The 19,169-nt window shown below is 42.1% G+C and overlaps 12 protein-coding genes across 12 annotated transcripts; 3 read left to right on the top strand and 9 right to left on the bottom strand.

Annotated features, from left to right (window-relative positions):
• Positions 1–6: 6 nt before the first annotated feature.
• FA14DRAFT_164658 (HAD-superfamily hydrolase) lies at positions 7–1,907 on the bottom strand (the record flags this gene model as incomplete). Its single annotated transcript, XM_025499904.1, has 4 exons — positions 7–1,007; positions 1,268–1,371; positions 1,419–1,453; positions 1,902–1,907. The coding sequence occupies 4 exons, from the start codon at positions 1,905–1,907 to the stop codon at positions 7–9; spliced, it is 1,146 nt and encodes a 381-aa protein (XP_025356445.1).
• Positions 1,908–2,367: 460 nt separating this feature from the next.
• Positions 2,368–4,388, top strand: FA14DRAFT_146349 (Indoleamine 2,3-dioxygenase; the record flags this gene model as incomplete). The annotated part of the gene is made up of 4 exons (XM_025497309.1): positions 2,368–2,695; positions 2,750–3,517; positions 3,680–3,806; positions 3,900–4,388. The coding sequence occupies 4 exons, from the start codon at positions 2,368–2,370 to the stop codon at positions 3,997–3,999; spliced, it is 1,323 nt and encodes a 440-aa protein (XP_025356444.1). The 3' UTR covers positions 4,000–4,388.
• On the bottom strand, positions 4,110–4,961 carry FA14DRAFT_155544 (uncharacterized protein; the record flags this gene model as incomplete). The annotated part of the gene is made up of 1 exon (XM_025497757.1): positions 4,110–4,961. One exon carries the CDS (start codon positions 4,959–4,961, stop codon positions 4,110–4,112), a length of 852 nt encoding a protein of 283 aa, XP_025356443.1.
• A 234-nt stretch (positions 4,962–5,195) lies between these two features.
• FA14DRAFT_160996 (uncharacterized protein) lies at positions 5,196–6,125 on the bottom strand. The gene has a single exon (XM_025498926.1). The coding sequence runs from the start codon at positions 6,022–6,024 to the stop codon at positions 5,374–5,376; it is 651 nt and encodes a 216-aa protein (XP_025356442.1). The 5' UTR covers positions 6,025–6,125; the 3' UTR covers positions 5,196–5,373.
• Positions 6,126–6,665: 540 nt separating this feature from the next.
• FA14DRAFT_160995 (uncharacterized protein) lies at positions 6,666–7,480 on the bottom strand. The gene has a single exon (XM_025498925.1). It carries the CDS (start codon positions 7,388–7,390, stop codon positions 6,743–6,745), a length of 648 nt encoding a protein of 215 aa, XP_025356441.1. The 5' UTR covers positions 7,391–7,480; the 3' UTR covers positions 6,666–6,742.
• A 427-nt stretch (positions 7,481–7,907) lies between these two features.
• FA14DRAFT_172713 (uncharacterized protein) lies at positions 7,908–8,667 on the bottom strand. Its single transcript, XM_025500426.1, has one exon. It carries the CDS (start codon positions 8,633–8,635, stop codon positions 8,006–8,008), a length of 630 nt encoding a protein of 209 aa, XP_025356440.1. The 5' UTR covers positions 8,636–8,667; the 3' UTR covers positions 7,908–8,005.
• A 581-nt stretch (positions 8,668–9,248) lies between these two features.
• On the bottom strand, positions 9,249–9,860 carry FA14DRAFT_179499 (uncharacterized protein; the record flags this gene model as incomplete). The annotated part of the gene is made up of 1 exon (XM_025500926.1): positions 9,249–9,860. One exon carries the CDS (start codon positions 9,858–9,860, stop codon positions 9,249–9,251), a length of 612 nt encoding a protein of 203 aa, XP_025356439.1.
• A 622-nt stretch (positions 9,861–10,482) lies between these two features.
• Positions 10,483–11,187, bottom strand: FA14DRAFT_155539 (uncharacterized protein; the record flags this gene model as incomplete). The annotated part of the gene is made up of 1 exon (XM_025497756.1): positions 10,483–11,187. The coding sequence occupies one exon, from the start codon at positions 11,185–11,187 to the stop codon at positions 10,483–10,485; it is 705 nt and encodes a 234-aa protein (XP_025356438.1).
• A 548-nt stretch (positions 11,188–11,735) lies between these two features.
• On the bottom strand, positions 11,736–12,365 carry FA14DRAFT_155538 (uncharacterized protein; the record flags this gene model as incomplete). Its single annotated transcript, XM_025497755.1, has 1 exon — positions 11,736–12,365. The coding sequence occupies one exon, from the start codon at positions 12,363–12,365 to the stop codon at positions 11,736–11,738; it is 630 nt and encodes a 209-aa protein (XP_025356437.1).
• Positions 12,366–15,235: 2,870 nt separating this feature from the next.
• Positions 15,236–16,300, top strand: FA14DRAFT_121836 (camp-dependent protein kinase catalytic subunit; the record flags this gene model as incomplete). Its single annotated transcript, XM_025496488.1, has 1 exon — positions 15,236–16,300. One exon carries the CDS (start codon positions 15,236–15,238, stop codon positions 16,298–16,300), a length of 1,065 nt encoding a protein of 354 aa, XP_025356436.1.
• Positions 16,301–16,385: 85 nt separating this feature from the next.
• FA14DRAFT_52101 (uncharacterized protein) lies at positions 16,386–17,171 on the bottom strand. Its single transcript, XM_025502466.1, has one exon. The coding sequence runs from the start codon at positions 17,103–17,105 to the stop codon at positions 16,470–16,472; it is 636 nt and encodes a 211-aa protein (XP_025356435.1). The 5' UTR covers positions 17,106–17,171; the 3' UTR covers positions 16,386–16,469.
• A 418-nt stretch (positions 17,172–17,589) lies between these two features.
• FA14DRAFT_115943 (DUF382-domain-containing protein) lies at positions 17,590–19,155 on the top strand (the record flags this gene model as incomplete). The annotated part of the gene is made up of 1 exon (XM_025496140.1): positions 17,590–19,155. A coding segment is annotated over one exon (1,566 nt), but the record flags the coding sequence as incomplete, so codon positions are not given.
• Between the last annotated feature and the right edge of the window lie 14 nt (positions 19,156–19,169).

The raw sequence follows: 19,169 nt of genomic DNA, 5'->3' as shown, positions 1-19,169 counted from the left end.
CCAATCTTATCGCTGCCAATCTTCTTCGATTGCTTTTCGAACGGCTTCTTCTACATCATCAACCAGGATTGTAGGCTTGTGTTTCGGAGGTCCATCTTGATCACGATAAACACCTGTACGTACTAATGCCGATTTCCAGCCGAATCCATTAGCCCCTGCAATATCTGAAGCTGGATTATCGCCAATCATCCAAACCGACATTTCTCCATCAGCTTGTGTATTTTCATCTTTCAATGACATCCTTTCCCTTAGTAGAGCATCAGCGTATTCGTACGTCAATCTTTGCGGTTTGCCAAACGTGACTGCTTCCAATGGTCTTCCGCTCGTAACTTCATAAACTGCCTTTACTGCCTCTTGGAATGCACCTTGACCGAACCTTGGTGCAGTGAAATCATTACCCCATATCAGATCGCCATGAGAGAAAGCCAAAAATGGTTGTTCATGCGTATCATCGCCTACGACTCCAATCCTACCATCGGGAGAACGTAAAACATCACAGATGTACTGCAAATCCCTACCCCAATCGCGACTATCATGAAATACCAAAACAGCAGCAAAATGAACTTTGGAAAAGTCACCTTTGCGTATTGATGATTCCTGATCTTTTGAAGGTCTGGAGAATGGCCAAGAAGATTGTTGCCAAGCATGTATGTCATGAGAAGTATACACATTATTGAAACCATAATCTTCCATCACTTTTCTTGATGCGCCTGGCGGCCGATCTGGTCCTCCTATCATTAGTACGGGCAGGTCAGCAAATCGTTTGGTAAGGGATTGCAAGACTGTATGCGCTTGAATGACTTGATCAGGCTTGATGTCCAATTCGAATTCTTTGCTTAGCTTTTTCGCTCGTTCGGTTTCAGATGGTCCTCCGCCATTTGTGATGAATATGTATGGAATCTTTGCATTTTTGGCATTCTTTCCTTCTAGCATGGCCAACGCTCGCCTTGCTTGAGGTAAGACATGTTCTCCTGCTTTTAGCACACCATCAATATCAAATGCAAACGCTATCCGCTTATTATGAACCGGGTATGTTGATGAGAAATGTCGAACGGCATTGGGTATATGCTTGGCTGAGCAGGTGAGATGTTGCGATGAAAGTAGAGATAAAGCTTTGCCAAGCCTATATCCTCTGATTGGCATCGTCATCTTGTCTATCCTTCTTACGCCCGATGAGAAGCTGGTAAAGGCCGATCGATCACAGTGTAAGGAAAATAAACTTCAACACAAGGCGCTAAATTCAGACAACAGCAACACGCGTTTATACCCGATTTTCTTGTTGGAATTTGACCTCTTTTGCTTTGGTGACTTATCTCCTTTTTTTTGGCAAAATGATGGATAGACATCATCAACAGCTTTCCAGTCGAGACTCTAGCTAGAATGATGTCATCTGAATATTTGTTGAACAAGATGGTCACGTGAAACTGCGCTTCCTGGAGGGACCGAGTAAATGCTGATGTGGAGAGATTTCCGTGTTAAAGCGGTGCTTAGGGGGCGCGAGTAATACATTAATAAACAAGGCACACCGATCTCCACCTTTCTTTGGGGAAAAGACGCGATTTACGCCCTGGGCTGACGTTTTGCTTGCTTAGTTGTATCGATAATCTCGAGTAATCAATCAATCGAAAATTTCCGGGAAACCAAAAAAAGAAAAAAAGAAAAAACATAATCTTACAAATACACCGCGCATCCGCCCTAGTTCAGTCACTGCACAAAAATGAATGATCGACGGCTTATCGGGGTCCAATCCGGCCTTAAAATACAAAAGACATTGAACACATGCACATTTCACAACATCAACATCACCACATCTCTAGATGAAGATCACTCTACAAAATGACATCGACATCATATGACAAAGGCAAATCAGTCGATAGATCCAACGGTCAAGGATCTTCTACCACCATGATGTCACGCTTAATGGCTGCTTATGATGCTAAACATGGTACAAACAATGACGCATACTATGAAGTACCAGCAACTCACTTCTTAGCAAGACCAGCAGGATCATCCGCCACACCATCTTCTGTAAATCAAAACACAAACATAGGATCTACATCATCGATCTCTCACTTAGCTCTCTCTGGTGCTGCCTCAGAAGTCGCATACGCTTCAGCACCAAAATCGAGAAAGATTTCTGATGGCGAAAGAAGTGATGCTTCTTTTGTTACTGTATTAGAAGCTCCTATCACGACCACGAGTAGATCTCAAGAACGTCAAACCAACACATCCGATGATCTCAAATCCACATTCTCATACCCTTCATTGGCCGAAGATAGAGATTTACTATCGGGCACAACACCATTCACGGATCAAGGTACCTCAACTGATGGAGCTCCTTCTTTCTTTGGAGGTCAAAGACCTCATATGCCTGATACATCCACTTTGGCAGCTGCAGATTACGATGTTGACGTTCGAAGTGGATTCTTACCTCCACAAGAACCTGTATATCGATTACAAGGGATCGAAGAAGAATTATGGGAAACTGCTTTAGATCGCGCAAGAAGCTTGCCTCTAAGGATTGGCGGTGGTGGAATTGCAACTACCAAAGAAGCTCGTAAACAAGCACGTCAATGGAGAAGAGATATTCGACAAATGCTAATCTTACATCCTTCTCCACAATTGACAAGCGATATCCGATTCGCAAGAAGGGCGCATTTAGTGCTGGCATTCTTGGTTCACTTTTATATGCACAGTCAACCTGAAGCACAATCTGATATTCCAACTTCTCTCATTGCCCAATCACAAGATGAACAAGATCAAATCGATGAAGCAAAAGGACTTTACCATGGACTCGTTCCTGCATCACTTGCTATTCCTTGGGTTGCTCTTTCTAATTTGATCGACATTCCTCCCGTTTTGACATATGCCACAACGGTGATGTGGAATTGGTCATTGAAAGATACCGAGAAAGGTTTCACAGATGATAACCTACGCATGACGACAACGTTCAGTGGTACAAGATCAGAAGAACACTTTTACATGACTTCAGTCTTGATCGAAAAAAGAGGTGTTGAAGCACTCACATTGATGAGAAGATCTTTGGATGAAGCTTTTGTTGGTGATACTTTGGCATTAAGAAGGATGCGTTCTTATATTCGTAAATTGGCAAAAGTTCTGAAAGATCTTCAACAGCTTTTGCATGACGTTCGAACAGACTGCGATCCAACGACATTTTATTGGGGCATCCGACCTTGGTTCAACGGTGCAGATTCATACATCGATAAAGATACTGGAGAGAAAGGATGGATATACGAAGGTGTAGAAGAATATAACGGAAAGCGAATGTTGTTCATGGGTCCAAGTGCAGGTCAAAGTTCGTTAATTCATGTGATCGATGTGTTTATGGGCGTCGATCATTCGGGCAAAGCTTCAGCTCCTTCTGAGAATGGAACATTTATGGAACGTATGCAGACATATATGCCAGGCCATCATCGTAATTTTTTGAATCATTTGCGAAATATCTCTTTTGTCGATGATGAAGATCATGTGATGGAGGACATGGAGACTGATGCCGGTTCAATATCCGCACACTCTGAGGAGGACATGGATGTTGAACAAGAAGAGGAAGATCGGCCACCTAAAAAAGAGACGCATCCTCTGCGTTCCTTACTCAACCTCACGAAAGAAGATGAAGAAGATGATTCCAGAGAAGGTATTGCCCATCGACATGCGGTAGAACGTTTACGTGAAGCATACAATGAAGCTTTGAATTCGCTCAAACATCTACGTGATGAACACATGCGTATTGCAACTCTGTACATCGTTTCACAAATGCGCAAATCTCCGCCAGCCGAATTTGCAAAGTTGAGCGAAGCTTTGACGTTGACAAGAACAACAAATGTTGGACAACGTGCGGCTGGTGAGGAAGTGGGAGAAGATGCGAGTCCTGCACAGAGTGGTGGTGCAAAAGGAACGGGCGGTACAGATCTGGTGAGCTTTTTACGGGATTGCAGAAAGAATACGGTCAATGCTCTGTTTGCCGATTCCAAACCATAGACACATAGAATTAAAGATAGATTGTAACGAATATGTATGAAATGGTGTGCAATAATGATAAAAGGCTAAAAGTAGAGTGGAATAGGTATCTGAGTGGCGTAGATTCGGTATTAAGAGGTGTTTTCTGCAATCTCCTCTTGTCCTTTTGCCAAGAGTAGAGAAGCGGTCAAGCGCATAGGGAAACTTGGTTGACGTGGCCTGTTGATCGTCTTTTGCAATGGAAAGAGTGAAGAGAGACTATCGTTTTGTTCGTTTTCAACGTTACTATCGCCTGTATCACAATCGGATTGTTGTTGTGCATGTTGACGTTCTTTTGGCGTTGAAGAATCATTTGGCATGCTCAATGAAAAATTTCGCGGGAAAGGTAAACCAAAAGTATCGGAAGTTGTCAAAAAAGCCGAAGTTGAAGTGTCAAATTGACTTTCATCCTCTCCTTCTTGTTGTTGTTCTTCATAAAAGTCATTTCTACGATGACCAATTCCGATTTGACCGCCATTATAACCGGCAATGAATGATTTTTGATTATTCTTTTCATCGTATGGCGTACCGGGAGGAACGCGAAAAGAAGTTTTTGGAGAAGAGAATAAATCTTCGTTTACACTGTTTGGAGAATTGTCAGATTCCGTTGTTCCTATAAAATCATTTTGTTCATCATTTTCATCGTCTGTGACAACGTCTTTTGGTACATCGTCATCTTGACAATCATAGCGTAAAGAGCCAACACCTCCTTGTGTAGTGCCAGAGTGTTTTTCCACAAACGGATTTATTTCCTCCAAATTGGATGAAGTCGGACATTGGTCCATCGAGATTTGTCTAACCATTGAAGAGCGGGTTTGTGTTTGAATCTTGTCTAATGAAAGTTCAGATTTAGGAGGAGTTCGTAATCCTTCATTGTCATCTTGATCAACGGTATCAATTCGAAGCATGACCGATTGATTTTCGTTTTCAGCTTGATTCGACATTATGTTGGGGAGCACTTGTGTTTTGCAAAAGGGATGGTAGAGCTTTAGGAATGTGTGTGATGAGTGTTAAGGGATTTGATTGACCCTATCAAATCCATTGAATGATCAGAACTTCTTTAGGGGTGATAAATATGTACTTAAGGGGCTTTCATACGAGATAAAAATGGTAGACATGTCACAATCCAAAGAAATGATAAGCAGATGTGAGCTATCACATGCAGTCGTATGTATAACGTGCCGAATGAGCGCGGTTACATAGACCGTTCGATGTATTTGCACACGTACGCACGCATCCAGCTTATTCATATGGACCGTCAATGAACTCAAGAAAGGTATCCAATTAGAGTGTAAGGAGGAAAGAAATGTCTACTGAGAGAGACGACTGATCGTTGTCATCGAAAGGGATTTCAAATCAACTAAGATTGATGGCATTTTCGGGAGCACCAGCATTCTTTCTAGAAGTAATAAGTGCTGGAGGGCTGGTGTTTGATAAGAAAATATCAAGTGGAATGAAAGGCATGTCTCCGCTTGTTGCTTTTATGAGTGGATTGGCGGTGTTGTACATGTCTTGGAAATACCAAAATTGTCTTGCTTGAGTTGCATCATCATCGTTCGAACATTCTTCAACGGTAATATGTGTACTCTTGTTAGGATCTGAGGATGGTAAAGTTTCATGACGTTGTAGACACTTGCTATTGTCTTCTGCTAAGAAGATTTTGCCGAATGAAACGTATCCGTAAGGGTTCATGAATACGGCCTCATCGTTTGTGTTACTATAGAGGCCAAGGTAAGTAGAATTGCAACCACGAATATTGACATTCAATGTTTCAGCGCCATCTTCTAATTGTGTAACTTGCCATTGTCCATGTTCATCAACCTTTTTACCAAGTGTGAATCTTGGATAACCACCGGTTGAGTCACCATAGCCTAACTTATCTGTAGTTTGAAGTACTGGTCCGCAAGACAGACCACTAGAACGTTCTTCCAAAGAGATAGGTCCAGCAAATGCAATGCCAAAAATGGTTGCAATAGCAACGAGAGGGAAAACTGTAAATCGCATCATTGTAGATAATGAGATAATGGTTGGGATCGGGTTTGTTCTTTGCGAATCTAACATATCATCTTTTTTCTCTTCCTTTTATAATCCTCAACAACAATTGTCTCCGTTTATGTCATGGTCATACAAAGTTTAATACGTCTGCGGAGTAGCGAGGTCCAAAGATGCCCTAAAGCGCTAAAGTCCGCATAAAGCGTGCCGTCGGCAAAGGCACCAAGCACAGGCGCAGATCACAGGCACTATCACTTCCAGGCACACCTACTAAGAAACTGTCAACCCCATAGATGATGCACGCTTTCATGCAGACTCGAAGCTTAATTTGTGAATAGGACGCGAGATCATGACGTAAATAAAAGCCGTTCCGTGGGGGTATATCCGCCCGTTGTATTTTGCAAATGCGATGATAGAGTCACAGGATTGTTTAGTATCGAATCACCAGTTCTGCTGTGTTACAGATGAATCACAAAGAACAAATATGTCACAATACTCAAAACATAAGCATGTGAGAATACCGCATGCAGACACATGTGAAAATGCCGGATGAGCGCGATTATATAGACCGGTCGATGTACATGCATCTAGGTACGCTTCTTCCCTACTCATATGCATTGTCAACGCAATCAAAAAAGATATCTAATTAGAGTGTAGTAAGAAGGAAACCATTCCCTACAAAGGAGAGAGAGACTACTAATCGTTGTCATCGTAAATAATTTTACACAATCGATCAAATACTGATGGCATTTCTGGGATTTCCAGCATTCGTTCTGGATGTAATGAGTGCTGGCGGTGTGGAATTTGATAAGAAAATATCAAGTGGAATATAAGCCCTGTTTCCGCTTGATGATTTTATGAGTGGGCTGGCGGTGTAGTACTGGTCTTGGAAGTACCAAAATTGTCTTGCTTGATCTGCGTCATCTTCGTTCGAACATTCTTCGACGGTAATATGTGTTTTCTTGGTATACTCTGAGAATGGTAAATCTTCATGACGCTGTAAACACTTGTTATTATCTTCTGCTAGAAATATTCTACCAAATGAAACGTAACCGTAAGGGTACATATATACTGACTTATCGTTCGTGTTGCTATAGAGGCCAAGGTAAGTAGAATTGCAACCACGAACAGTCACATCCAATGTTTCAGCTCCATCTTCTAATTGCGTAACTTGTAATTGACCCTGTTCATCATACTTTTTACCAAGTATGAATTTTGGATAACCACCGGTTGAGGCACCATAGCCTAACTTGCTCGTAATTTGAATTACATCACCGCAAGATACACCACTTGAACGGTTTTCCAAATTGATAGGTCCAGCAAAAGCAAAGCCGAAAATGGTTGCAATAGCAACAAGAGTGAAGGCCGTGAGTCGCATCATTGTAGAGGATAAGGATTGGGGATGTGTTTGTGCTTTTCAGGTCACTACGATCCATTTTCTCCTACCTTTCATAGCCTTTAGGAATAATTGTCTCCGCTTTTATCATGACGATACGAAGCTAAATATGTCTGCGGAGGAGCGAGGTCCGTAGGTTCGAGAGCGCTAGTGTCCGCACGAAGCGTGCCGTCGGCAAAGGAACAAAGCAGAAAACAGAAGCTAACTTCATCCAGGCACAAATGCCAAGCATCTGCATATACGCTTCCATGCAAATAGAAGACGAGATTATGACGTAAAAAGTCGCCGTTCCGTGGGGATCCTTCGTGCTTGTGTTTTGCAAATGCGATGGTAGAGTCACAGTACTGTGGAGAATGAATGTCACAGAATATAACAAACTTATGAATTCATTGAATTACCATTCCTTCTGTGTTGAACGTGATTACATAGAACGTACAATGTGATGGACTCAAGCATGTAAGCTTTCGTCCAGCATACTCGTTCAAAGATTCAACAAAATCATAGCAACCAAAAATAAAATTAAGATTAAAACATAAGAATGGTCAATTTATGAGAAAGATAAAGATTGCCTATTGAAGACATACCTGCCTTGACAAAAATTCATTGGGGAAAGAAAAGGCTATTTTCCTGACCGCTTCTGGTTCTAGAAGTAAGAACTGCTGGCGGGGTGGAATCTGATAAGAATACTGGCATCGGTTGATACGGAGTATTTTTGTTTGATGTTTTCATCAATGGATTAAAGGCACTTCTTATCGTATCAAAGTACCAAAATTGTTTCAATTGACTTGAGTCATCTACGTTTGAGCAATCTTCGATAGTAATATGTGTATGTCTGTTTGGTTCTGAGGATGGTAAAGTTTCGTGACGTTGTAAACACTTCCTGTCATCTTCTGCTAAGAACACCTTGCCAAAATTAACATAACCGTAATTATGACTATATCCTGCATCACTGATATTGAGGTAGGCAGAACTGCAGTATCGAATGTTCACACTTAAAAATTCGGCGCCATCTTCTAATTGTGTAACTTGCCATTGTCCATGTTCATCGTACTTTTTACCGAGTGTGATGTTTGCTCCATCAAAAAAGTTACCGTAGCCTAATTCATTCGTATTTTCATTCACCGGTTTGCAAGAAAGACCACTTGATCGTTCTACCAAATTGATAGGTCCAGCAAGTGCAAAGCCAAAAATGCTTGCAATAATAACGAGAGAAAAGTGTGCGAAAAGCATACTGTAGAGATTATGTTGAAAATTGGGATGTGTCGTCTTTTGTAGCTTCAAGAAATCATCATCCTCATCATCTTATATAGCCTTCACCAGAAAGTTGCCACTGCTCTTCTTATGACCTCATACTATTTAATATGAATACGGAATAGCGAGGTACGAATGTTCTAAAGCGCTAAAGACCGTACGATGCGTGCCGTCGGCAAAAGCCATATGGCTGAAGACGGGAAACTCTCACATGAACCAACGAGACCAATACAGAAAACTTTCAGGCAGAGCTACAAGGATCCTGTCAAGTAGACTCGATCAAACTATGCAAAGTCTACGGCTAAATAGATAGAAATGAGATCATGACGTGAAAAGAAGCCGTTGCTTGAGGGTCTCATATGATTGTTTTTTTTGTAAAAGAGATAGTGGAATCATAAAATTGCGTACTACGAATGCTATAGATTTTAATAGCGATGAAGCCGTCAAAACTCATCAATCTACACACGAACGCTTTCTGCTTAAAAATATGTATATAAGAAATGATAGTATAAGATCAAGTCAATTGACATAAAGAAGGAAGATTGCTCAGCAAAAATGGAGTTCATCTTGCATGAAGATCATAGACAGTGATTTAATAAGTGATGGCAGACAATCCTGCATCTGGATCAGGATTGGTTCTGGAAGCAAGAAGTGCTGGCGGGCTGGTTTTTGACAAAATCAGGTCAAGTACCACAAACTCTCCGTTTGTTTTTACAATTGGACTGATAGTTTGGTTATTCGTGCCATTTTCCGTAAAGAAGGACCAGAATTGTCTTATTTGCGTTGCATCATCGACGTTTGAGCAATCTTCGATGGTAATATGCGTCGTTGCATTTGGATTTGAGGATGGTAAAGAATCATGACGTTGTAAGCACTTATTGTTGTCTTCTGCTAAGAATATTTTCACAAAAGTTCTACTTGTGTCAGAAGTGGTTTTGAGGTAGCTTGAATGGCAGTGACGGATATCTACGTTCAAAGTTTCAGCGCCATCCTCTAATTGTGTAACTTGCCATTGTCCTTTTTCGGAAAACTTCTTTCCAAGTAGAGCATTTGGGTTTCCATGAGAATTAGAATAACCTAGACCGTTTGTATTATCAAACACTTTACCACATGAAAGGCCACTCCAGCGTTTACTGATTGGGCCAGCAAGTGCAACTTTGAAAATTATAGCAGTGACAACGAGAGGGGAGACTGTGAAGCGCATTTTCGTAGGAAGTAGGGAAGGGCTTTGGAGTTTGTCTATGCTTTGCAAAACATCATGTTTTACCTTTCCTCCTTTTATATCTTTTCCTAAGTATTTCTTCTTGTTGTGACCGCACAAATTTCAATATATTCGGAGTAGCGAGGTCCTAATAGGTATTATAAAGCGCTAATGTTCGCACTAAACATGCCGCCGGCAAAGGTACAAAGCATGATACAGGGAGCTAACTTCATCCAGGCACAACCGCTAACGAATCTGCCAATACGCTTCTATGCAGATAGAAGACGAGATTATGACGTAAAAAGACGCCGTTCCGTGGAGATTTTCCGCGGTTGTGCTTTGCAAATTCAACGGTAGAATCACAGGAACATTCCGTCTTCATGGACACTAATCGACTCTATCAAATCTTGCAAAAAGCCACAATCTTCTTTCCATGTAGCAAATACATTTTGAAGGGGCTTTCAAATGACACAATCTATGCTCATTCGTATGAACAACATTTAAGATATATAATGTGATTAAATTAAAAAATATACTGAAGTGTTTCAACAGGCCTATTTATAAAAGAAAAAAAAAAAAGCTCTTCAAGCCTAGATATGGAAACAGGATCTTTCCGCCGACTGACTTAGAGGACAATGGCATTGTTTCCTGCGTTTGGATTTGGATTGGTCCTAGTAGCAAGAAGTGCAGGCGGGGTGGAATTCGAAAAGATCATGTCAAGTGGATCAAACATTCCGTTTGACTTTACGATTGGATTTGCGGTATTATACTTTGTTTGAAAATACCAAAATTGTCTTGCTTGCGTTGCATCATCAACGGTTGAGCAATCTTGAACAGTGATATGCGTCTTTGCAGTTGGATTAGAAGATGGTAAAGTTTCATGACGTTGTACACATAAACCTTCATCACTACTTCCTAAAAACACCTTACCAAAAGATACATAACCATAATCTTGTCTAAATGCAGCTCCATCTGTATCGCCAGAAATACCAAGGTAAGTGGAATTGCAATAACGAATTTTCACATGTAAAGGCACAGCCGTATCTTCTAATGGTACAACTTGTGTTTGTCCTTCTTCAGTATCTTTTACGCCGATAGTGAATTGTCGATCACCGCATGAATCACCATAACCTAATTCATCCGTACTGAGAATCACTGGTCCGCAAGAAAGACCACTTGAACGTTGTTCCAAATTGACAGGTCCAGCATGCGCAATGCCAAAAAGGGTTGCAATAGCAACGAGAGGGAAAATGATGAATTGCATAATTGTGGAAGTGTGAAAAGGTTTGGAATAGGGGATTTGTTGTATGTTCTCAAAATCAAGTATCATTTTTTGTTCTTCTTTATATAGCCTTGACCAAAGATAGTCCGCTCTTTTGGGAACTGCACAAAATTTAATCTATTTTTCGGATCAGCGAGGACCGAAGATTGTAAAGCGCTAACGTCCGCCCATTGTGTGCCGTGAGCAACGGCATCTAATCAAGACGCCGATACTATCAAAATAGCATCTATGCACAACTGCAAGGAAACTGCCAAGCAAATATGTGAGCACATGCCTCCTCGCGAATCTACGGGCTTTAAATGTACATGGAAGCAGATCAGGCCATGAAAAAGATAAATGACGTAGGGTGTGTTTCAATCACATGAAAGAGTCCCGTTTGAGAAGATGACCCATAAATGTATCCGAATGTATGACCGTATCAAAAAATCAATGACGGAATTGTACAGAACGAGAGGCTAATAGGTAACAGTTTGTGAAGAGCACACTTATTGAAAACGGTCTCGACGGAATCAATCTTTTTCTCAACGGTATGATTGTAATTTATATTGAAATGCACGAGAAAAGTACAGTAGTTTAGACAAATTTCGGAACGCATTTTAGAAAAGGAGACCTTGGTAAGCTTGGCCATTGTTAGCAGCGAGAACGGCTTGAGGTTTGGTGTCTGATAAAGCAAGGTTAATAGTATTAATCTGTCCGTCGCTTGATTTTGTGATCGGTTGGGCTTGACCGAATTTTGTTTGAAAGTACCAAAATTGTCTTGCTTGAGTGGCATCATCAACATTTGAACAATCTTCAACGGTTATATGCGTTCTTGCATTTGGATCAGAAGATGGTAAGGTTGCATGACGTTGCAAGCATTTACTTTCGTCATCGGCCAAGAAAATTTTTCCAAATGAAACGTAACCACCGTATTTCTGATTGTATGAGAAGCCTTCCGTTTGTCCAGAGATGCCAAGATGGGTTGAATTACAAAAACGGATGTTTACGTTTAACTTTTCAGCTCCGTCTGTCAAACGTGTTAATTGAACTTGTCCGCCTTGGGATGTATGTTTACCAAGTGCTTCTCTGGTGTACCCGGTGATATCGTTACCGTATCCTAAATCATTTTCAGTCTTGTAGATTTCTTTGGAACATGAGAGTCCACTTGAACGTTCACTGATTGGACCGGCAAGTGCAACGCCAAAGACAGTAGCAATGGCAACGAGAGGGAAAGCCGTGAAGCGCATGTTGAAATAGGGCAGAAGGTGTTTTGTGTGGGAAGTGATGGGGATTAATTGATGGGTAGATGTAGATCAATTTCCATTCAATCAGCCATGCTTTTATATCCTTCCTTCTTTCCACTTTTTGAATGCTATTGTTTATGAGCGTGGACGCTAGTGTTGATTCTAGATTGTCTTTACGCGCGGTCTTAATGCAAGTGGACCGTATAAGACGTGTTTCTAGAAGACGGCCTTTAACTCCAGACTGTGTGTATGATGATTGATGTTCAGGCACAAACGATTCAATGACGGTATATGCACGAACACGCGGTTCCGACGTAAAAGGAGCTTTGAGTAAAAATTGAATTCTGCGCTTGTATGCCTGGTACATCAAAGTCCGAAAGTGACAATCTATTTTACTTTGCGGACAGATCCGAGTTACTTGAAATGTTTCACGATATCGGATTAAAGGAGAAAGCATATCCGAATAGAAGGAAAGTTAGAAACCTGTCATCAATGCATAAATTGATGACAAGAAGTGCCCGCTAAGCTGCTGAGCAACATGTAAGCAACCTCCGAAAGCTGCATCATGACAAGCATATCACCATATATACTGTAGAAGATGTCATCACGTCACATTTAGGAGAGTTATGATCTTGGTTGTGGCAATTTAGTCAGCTGCCTAGGTGAAGATACGATCTGAGAGGAATCGGCTTTAGGCAGAGCGATCCAGACCTCGTGATTTTGTTGATCATATTCATATTCATGGGCCATCAATTCCACGTGAATCACACCTCCTTTTTCTGGTCCCCACATGGAAGGCGCAGCGCAGCGCACTCACGCACGCACGCTAACGATTAAAGTTGTCTTAAAAGAGAAATAGGCACAATAAATTAAATATTGTACAGGCTAACATGATAAGGCTTATGCCATGCCGAAGTACATTAATGGCTTCACTTTAATAAAATCAAATCATCTCTCCATGTAGTTGTCAGCATCAATGATCAATTCAGGAACGGCATGACATCAATGTCAATTTGGTGATTAATATAGAATTTAATCAAGCCTACACAGTAATTGATTTGAGTTGGCCTGCAATGCCCTATTTGTCGCTGCTTGGTGGCAGTGCATAAGGGCCGGCATTCATTTCAAAACATTATTGCATGCACACACTGAGTCAATGCATATGCATGCGAGGAGCATAGTGTGGGTTCGTGCTCTGCGTATTTCAACGGAAGGCTTGTCTTTTTTTGCCAAGACGCAGAAATCCAGCAAGAAATTATAATTTCAAAGGCACTGATTTTGTGTGTTCCTGGTAAGTAAGGTACACGTACGAAACAAGTAAAGCCCTGTGTTGCTTAATCGTTGTTGTGTACGGCAGAGCCTTTTCCTCTTTGATCATTTAATTTGTTCATGCATAAACGAACCTGACACAAATTTGTTAAAGAGGCCGATGGTAAATTACCCCGAAGAAATGAGACACAAACACAACTCAATTCTTATCCTTTCACCCCCTTACAATAAACAACTTGAACCCTTTTTTACTCACACCATCATCATCATTGCTCTGTAATGCTTCATCTTTCTACACATCAACTCGTACGTCAGATTTGATTTGATCGCTTATTTCTCCGCTTTTGAAAGAGGAAAGCGGAGTAGGAACATCATTTGACGGCGCATTAATCCGTCTCAAAGGCCGATCAGGCCGGTCGTAAAAGAAAACAAGAGCATCTCTTTCATTCGCTCCGATGCTAATCATGCCAAAAAGACCACGTTCAGGCGATAGTGCATTACATGCAAACAATGCATCATCGTCTGACAATAAACAATCTAGATGGTCTTTTGGTCGTTTGGGTAGAATTGGTTCGGGTAGCGGAGGCAGTACTTCCGGACGGTCAATTTCATCACCTATTCAATCAAAATCTCCGCTTTCAACGCCAGCTAAAGCAATACCCACGCAAACAACAACAGCAACAACAAGCTCCACAGCCCCTTGTTCGTCATTCGTGAATACGACACAGCATTGGCCAGGTTATCAGATCGAGGATCCGTCATTTTCGCCTTTTATCAATGGTCAATTCCAAATTCCGTCTGTGACAGGATCTGACTATATGAGCAGCAGTCAATACGCACAAATGCAAAATGGACATATGATCACTTCAAATCAACAAAACACGCCAGATCTATCAAGAAATGATGCTTTACCCAATAAAGTACATCATCCTTCAATGCATATTCCTGTAGAACGTTCAACAGATTACATCGGATCAGAATTCATCAGATCCACTTTACCGCCCGTACAATCACAGGAATATATGGTCAAGCAGCCAATGGAAGCACACTCGATGTATTCTGAAGCTCCTTCTCCTTCTCAAATCACCGTTTGCGAATCAGGTCCAACGACACCTTCTGTCATGGCATCCTACAATTCTGCACCTTGGATTCGATCTGCATACGATGTTCATTCTGATTGGTCACAAACAGTATCGTCCAATGCTGGATACTCTACGCCAGTCGCTCATGTCGCTCATCCAATGCAAAATGCTGGCTATCCAGTAGCACATCTTCCATTGGTTGAGCAAGACACTCTGCATGACAGCAGGAATAGCAACGCACCAAGCGCAACAATGTGGACGAATGCTGCACAATCCTATCATGCTAATGCACATTCCATCTCTGTCAACACGCCCCAAAGCTCTGAATCAAACAATCCAACCAGTCATGAATCCGATGGTTATTACAGAAACGAAGAAAGACAAAGCAGTCATGACAGTCAACCATCACGACAAGCATCAACGCATACTTCCTGTTCCAGTGATAGTATAGCGGCTGAAGATGAAATGTTTGCAGGAAAGAACTCTGAAGGTGTGGATTACAAGACAACACATGCATCTAACATGCAAGGCGAACAGAGACAATATTCGAGCATCTTTCAAGCGCAGCCATTGCATTCTTTAAGTCAGTATGAACCTTTAGAAACCTTGGGAACGGGTACGTTTGGTCGAGTGCTGCTTGTTCGCTTACGGTCAGGATCAAAATCAGATCCAAAGAATTATTACGCCTTGAAGGTGTTGAACAAGCTGGACGTCATTCGATTGAAACAAATCACGCATACAAACAACGAACGTGATATTTTGAGCAAAGTGCATCATCCTTTTATCGTTGATCTTCATTGCACATATCAAGATGAAAAGAATTGCTATATGCTGATGGAGTATGTCGTAGGAGGGGAAGTCTTTTCACATTTACGTAAAGCACGTCGGTTTACGGTAGATGTAACGAGATTCTACATCTCTTGCTTAATCTTGGCCCTTGCGCATCTTCATTCGGAAAAAATCTTATACCGTGATCTCAAACCTGAGAATTTGCTTTTGGACCGTCAAGGATACATCAAGATTACCGATTTTGGATTTGCCAAGAGTTTACATAAAACGGGAAGAACTTGGACCTTGTGCGGTACGCCAGAATATCTAAGTCCTGAAGTTATTCAAAGTCAAGGTCAATCTTTCGCATCAGATTATTGGGCTTTGGGGATTCTGATGTATGAGATGTTGTGTGGCTTCCCACCTTTCTACGACAAAACACCATTTGGGACATACGAAAAGATTTTACAGGCAAACATTGTTTTCCCAAAACATGTCGATGCTTGTTCGAGAGATCTAATCCAGTCCTTCTTGAAACGCGATGTAACCAAACGATTGGGCAATTTGAGCGGAGGCGTGAATGATGTAATTCGTCATCCTTGGTTCGAAGGTGTTGATTGGCAAGCTTTATTGGCTAAAAGAATTCCGGCTCCTATTATTCCTGTTCAATCTCATGCGGGAGATTGTGCGAATTTCCAAAAATATGATGCTTTCGATATTGCAAAGATGCCCGCTTTGCAACAACAACAACAAAACACAAAAAGCCGAAGAACCTCTTCTTCCGAAGATTATATTCAATCTCAATTCCGTGACTTTTGAAAAATTTTCTCTCTAAACATATGCTCTTGTCTCTGCCACATTTACGTTATTCACGCTCTCGATGACAATTTTACTGTGTACTATCTGTATTTTCTAGCTTTTGTGATAATTTAAGACAATCTACTCATAACCATCAGACCAAATTTCTGCTATGTGACAATGAACTGTATTATATCTGTTTGACATAGGTACTTGGTACAATGCCCTCCCTTCCATCGCTCGAACGCCCTTTCCACCAATCTTCGCTAATCTTTTCTACAAGGTCAATAATGTCATATCTTTTGACCGATAAATCTTCAGCTTCCGTTCCATTATAATCGTACAATACCTCTGCTTGTCCCAAAGAGGCTGGTTCTGCTTTCACACGTGGAGCCGGAGCAGGAGGAGGTGCGGTTCTACTTGTGGTAGCAGGCATTGCTTTTGGCAACACTCCACTGATTGCTTCTCCAACCGATGCAGGTGCTTCTGGACGTGGTTTTCCCATTATCATCGATCCGAAAGCAGATCCTTTGTTTGCCATATCTATCCGTCCAACAGATTTCCCCGAACTTAATCCGGCTGGTGGTGTGGGTGCGGCATGCATTGAGCTTGTTGCTGGCTTACGGGCTGCTGGTGCTGGTGGCTGTGATCGTGCGGCAGGGGTAGGATTGTATTGCTGTTGTGGTGCGTATTCTGCCTCTTGTTCTTCTGCTGCTGCTCCTGCTCCTCCGGGTAGCAGATGTGGTCTCGATTGAAAGTATTCATCTAACAGAGAGAAGAATGCTTGTCTCTCATGAGCAGGCAGAGATGCAAATGAGGTCGGCATGTTGAAAAGCTATTTGATGACGATGGTATGGAAGGAGGAACATTGAACGGGTGTCTTGTGGAGCGGTCTGAACTATGCACACGCTAAATTGATGCATGCACTTCTAAGATTTAAGGCTGTGCGGTGGAAATAATCAATCTAATTAGAATTCACACGTGTTTACGAAGAATTGACGACCATCACAACTCTTCTTCTAACAACCAAATCGTATTATCGACTTGGTGTGGTCGATGATCAGATTCACTCTAAATCACCAATAATGTCGGACGTGAAAGCAGTAGCTGTTAATGGAACATCACAGCCTGCTGCACTTAGCAAAAACGCAAAAAGACGACAAAAGAAAAAAGAACAAAAAACTACAAATGGAACTCAACCAGCTTCGATTCCATCAGTGGATGCCGACAAAGAGAGCACGCAGCCAATAGTGACAGTTGCACCATCTACAATCGATTTCAGCGCTTCAACAGAAGAAGACCAAACCGCTCTGGCCACTTTCTCTGACGTTTTCAAACGATTTCAAAGTGACCCATCCTCCAGCAAAGGCGGCTACGATCCATCCGACGAAAAAGGTCAAGTGATTTACTCGGACGATGAGCAACTCTCTGAATCGGACGAGGAAGAAGCACGGGAGCGAGAGCAGCTCTCAAAGCGCAAACAGAGAAAGCTACAGAGACTGACTGTTGCTGAGCTAAAACAGATTGTCAAACGACCGGAACTGGTGGACTGGGAAGATGTAACAGCGACAGATCCTGCATTTCTCGTACAAATCAAGAGTACTCGAAATACTATACCCATCCCGCCCCACTGGAATCTAAAGCGTGAATATCTGCAAAACAAGAAAGGAATAGAGAAGCCGCCTTTTCAGCTTCCGTCCTACATCGCTGCTACAGGTATTGCAGAGATCAAAGATGCATTGAAGGAAAAGGAGGCAGAACAAACGTTGAAAGCAAAGACACGAGAGAGAGTACAACCAAAGATGGGAAAAGTGATGATCGATTACCAGAAGCTACATGATGCATTCTTTCGATTTCAAACAAAGCCAGAGAGTCTGACAAGGTTCGGAGAGGTATATTATGAAGGAAAAGAGTTCGAAACAAAGTTCAAAGAGCGCAAACCAGGAGAATTGAGCGATGCCCTTAAAGATGCATTAAGTATACCACCTCTTGCACCACCACCTTGGCTCATCGCTATGCAGAGATTTGGTCCCCCACCAAGCTACCCGCAATTACGCATTCCTGGTCTCAATGCACCTATTCCCGACGGCGCACAATGGGGTTTCCATCCAGGTGGCTGGGGTCGTCCTCCGATGGACGAATATGGCAATCCTCTATTCAGTGATGTTCTTGGTCATGCAGAAGATACATCATTGCGTCAAGTTACAATCTTTGGTGAAGAACCTGAAAAGGAACATTTCGGCGATCTGGATCCCGAAGAAGAGGAAGAGGAGGACGAGGATGACAGTGAAGATGAGGAGGAAGATGAAGCAGAGGATGAAGAGGAAGAACCTGCATACGATCGAAGAGGTCTTGAAACGCCTGCCGAAGGTCTACAGACACCCAGTGGCCTACAGAGCGTTGCAAGCACAGTTCCTGGTGGTCTGGAGACGCCTGGCTTCCTGGAACTACGTAAAGGAGGCAGGCGTGGTCAGCAAGCGGATGAAGATGATGCAGGACCCAAACAACTCTTCCACGTTTTACCTGAACGAGATGTTTCAGGAGCAAATGGATTCCTTACTGCAGATCATGGCTATGATCTTGCTAGTATCCGTCAAGCTAGCTCAACCAATGGAATTGCTTCTGGCCCAGTCTTAGGCGAGGAAGACTCGAGAGGAACCAAACGAAAGGCAGATTCGGGCGCCATTGAGTTATCAATCGATGCTTCAGAATTGGAGGGTTTGTCGGAAGCTCAATTGGCAGAAAAGTACGATCAAGCCAGAAGAACGACGGCAGCGAAATCAGGTGACGGCCGAGATGATGGGGATTTGGCATTATTGAGAGAAGAATTGCAAAGGAAAAGATCTGTGAAAGAGGCAAAGAGGTCTGCCCGTTGATTTTGTATTATATG

The sequence above is a fragment of the Meira miltonrushii genome, assembly GCF_003144205.1.
Source record: "Meira miltonrushii strain MCA 3882 unplaced genomic scaffold FA14scaffold_2, whole genome shotgun sequence".
NCBI classification, from domain to species: Eukaryota; Fungi; Basidiomycota; class Exobasidiomycetes; order Exobasidiales; family Brachybasidiaceae; genus Meira; species Meira miltonrushii.
This window is presented reverse-complemented; position numbering and strand designations above follow the sequence as displayed.

Coding starts and splice junctions, on each gene's coding strand:
- FA14DRAFT_160996 (XM_025498926.1), bottom strand. CDS start 6,024: ATGATGCGATTTACAGTTTTCCCTCTCGTTGCTATTGCAACCATTTTT.
- FA14DRAFT_160995 (XM_025498925.1), bottom strand. CDS start 7,390: ATGATGCGACTCACGGCCTTCACTCTTGTTGCTATTGCAACCATTTTC.
- FA14DRAFT_172713 (XM_025500426.1), bottom strand. CDS start 8,635: ATGCTTTTCGCACACTTTTCTCTCGTTATTATTGCAAGCATTTTTGGC.
- FA14DRAFT_52101 (XM_025502466.1), bottom strand. CDS start 17,105: ATGCCGACCTCATTTGCATCTCTGCCTGCTCATGAGAGACAAGCATTC.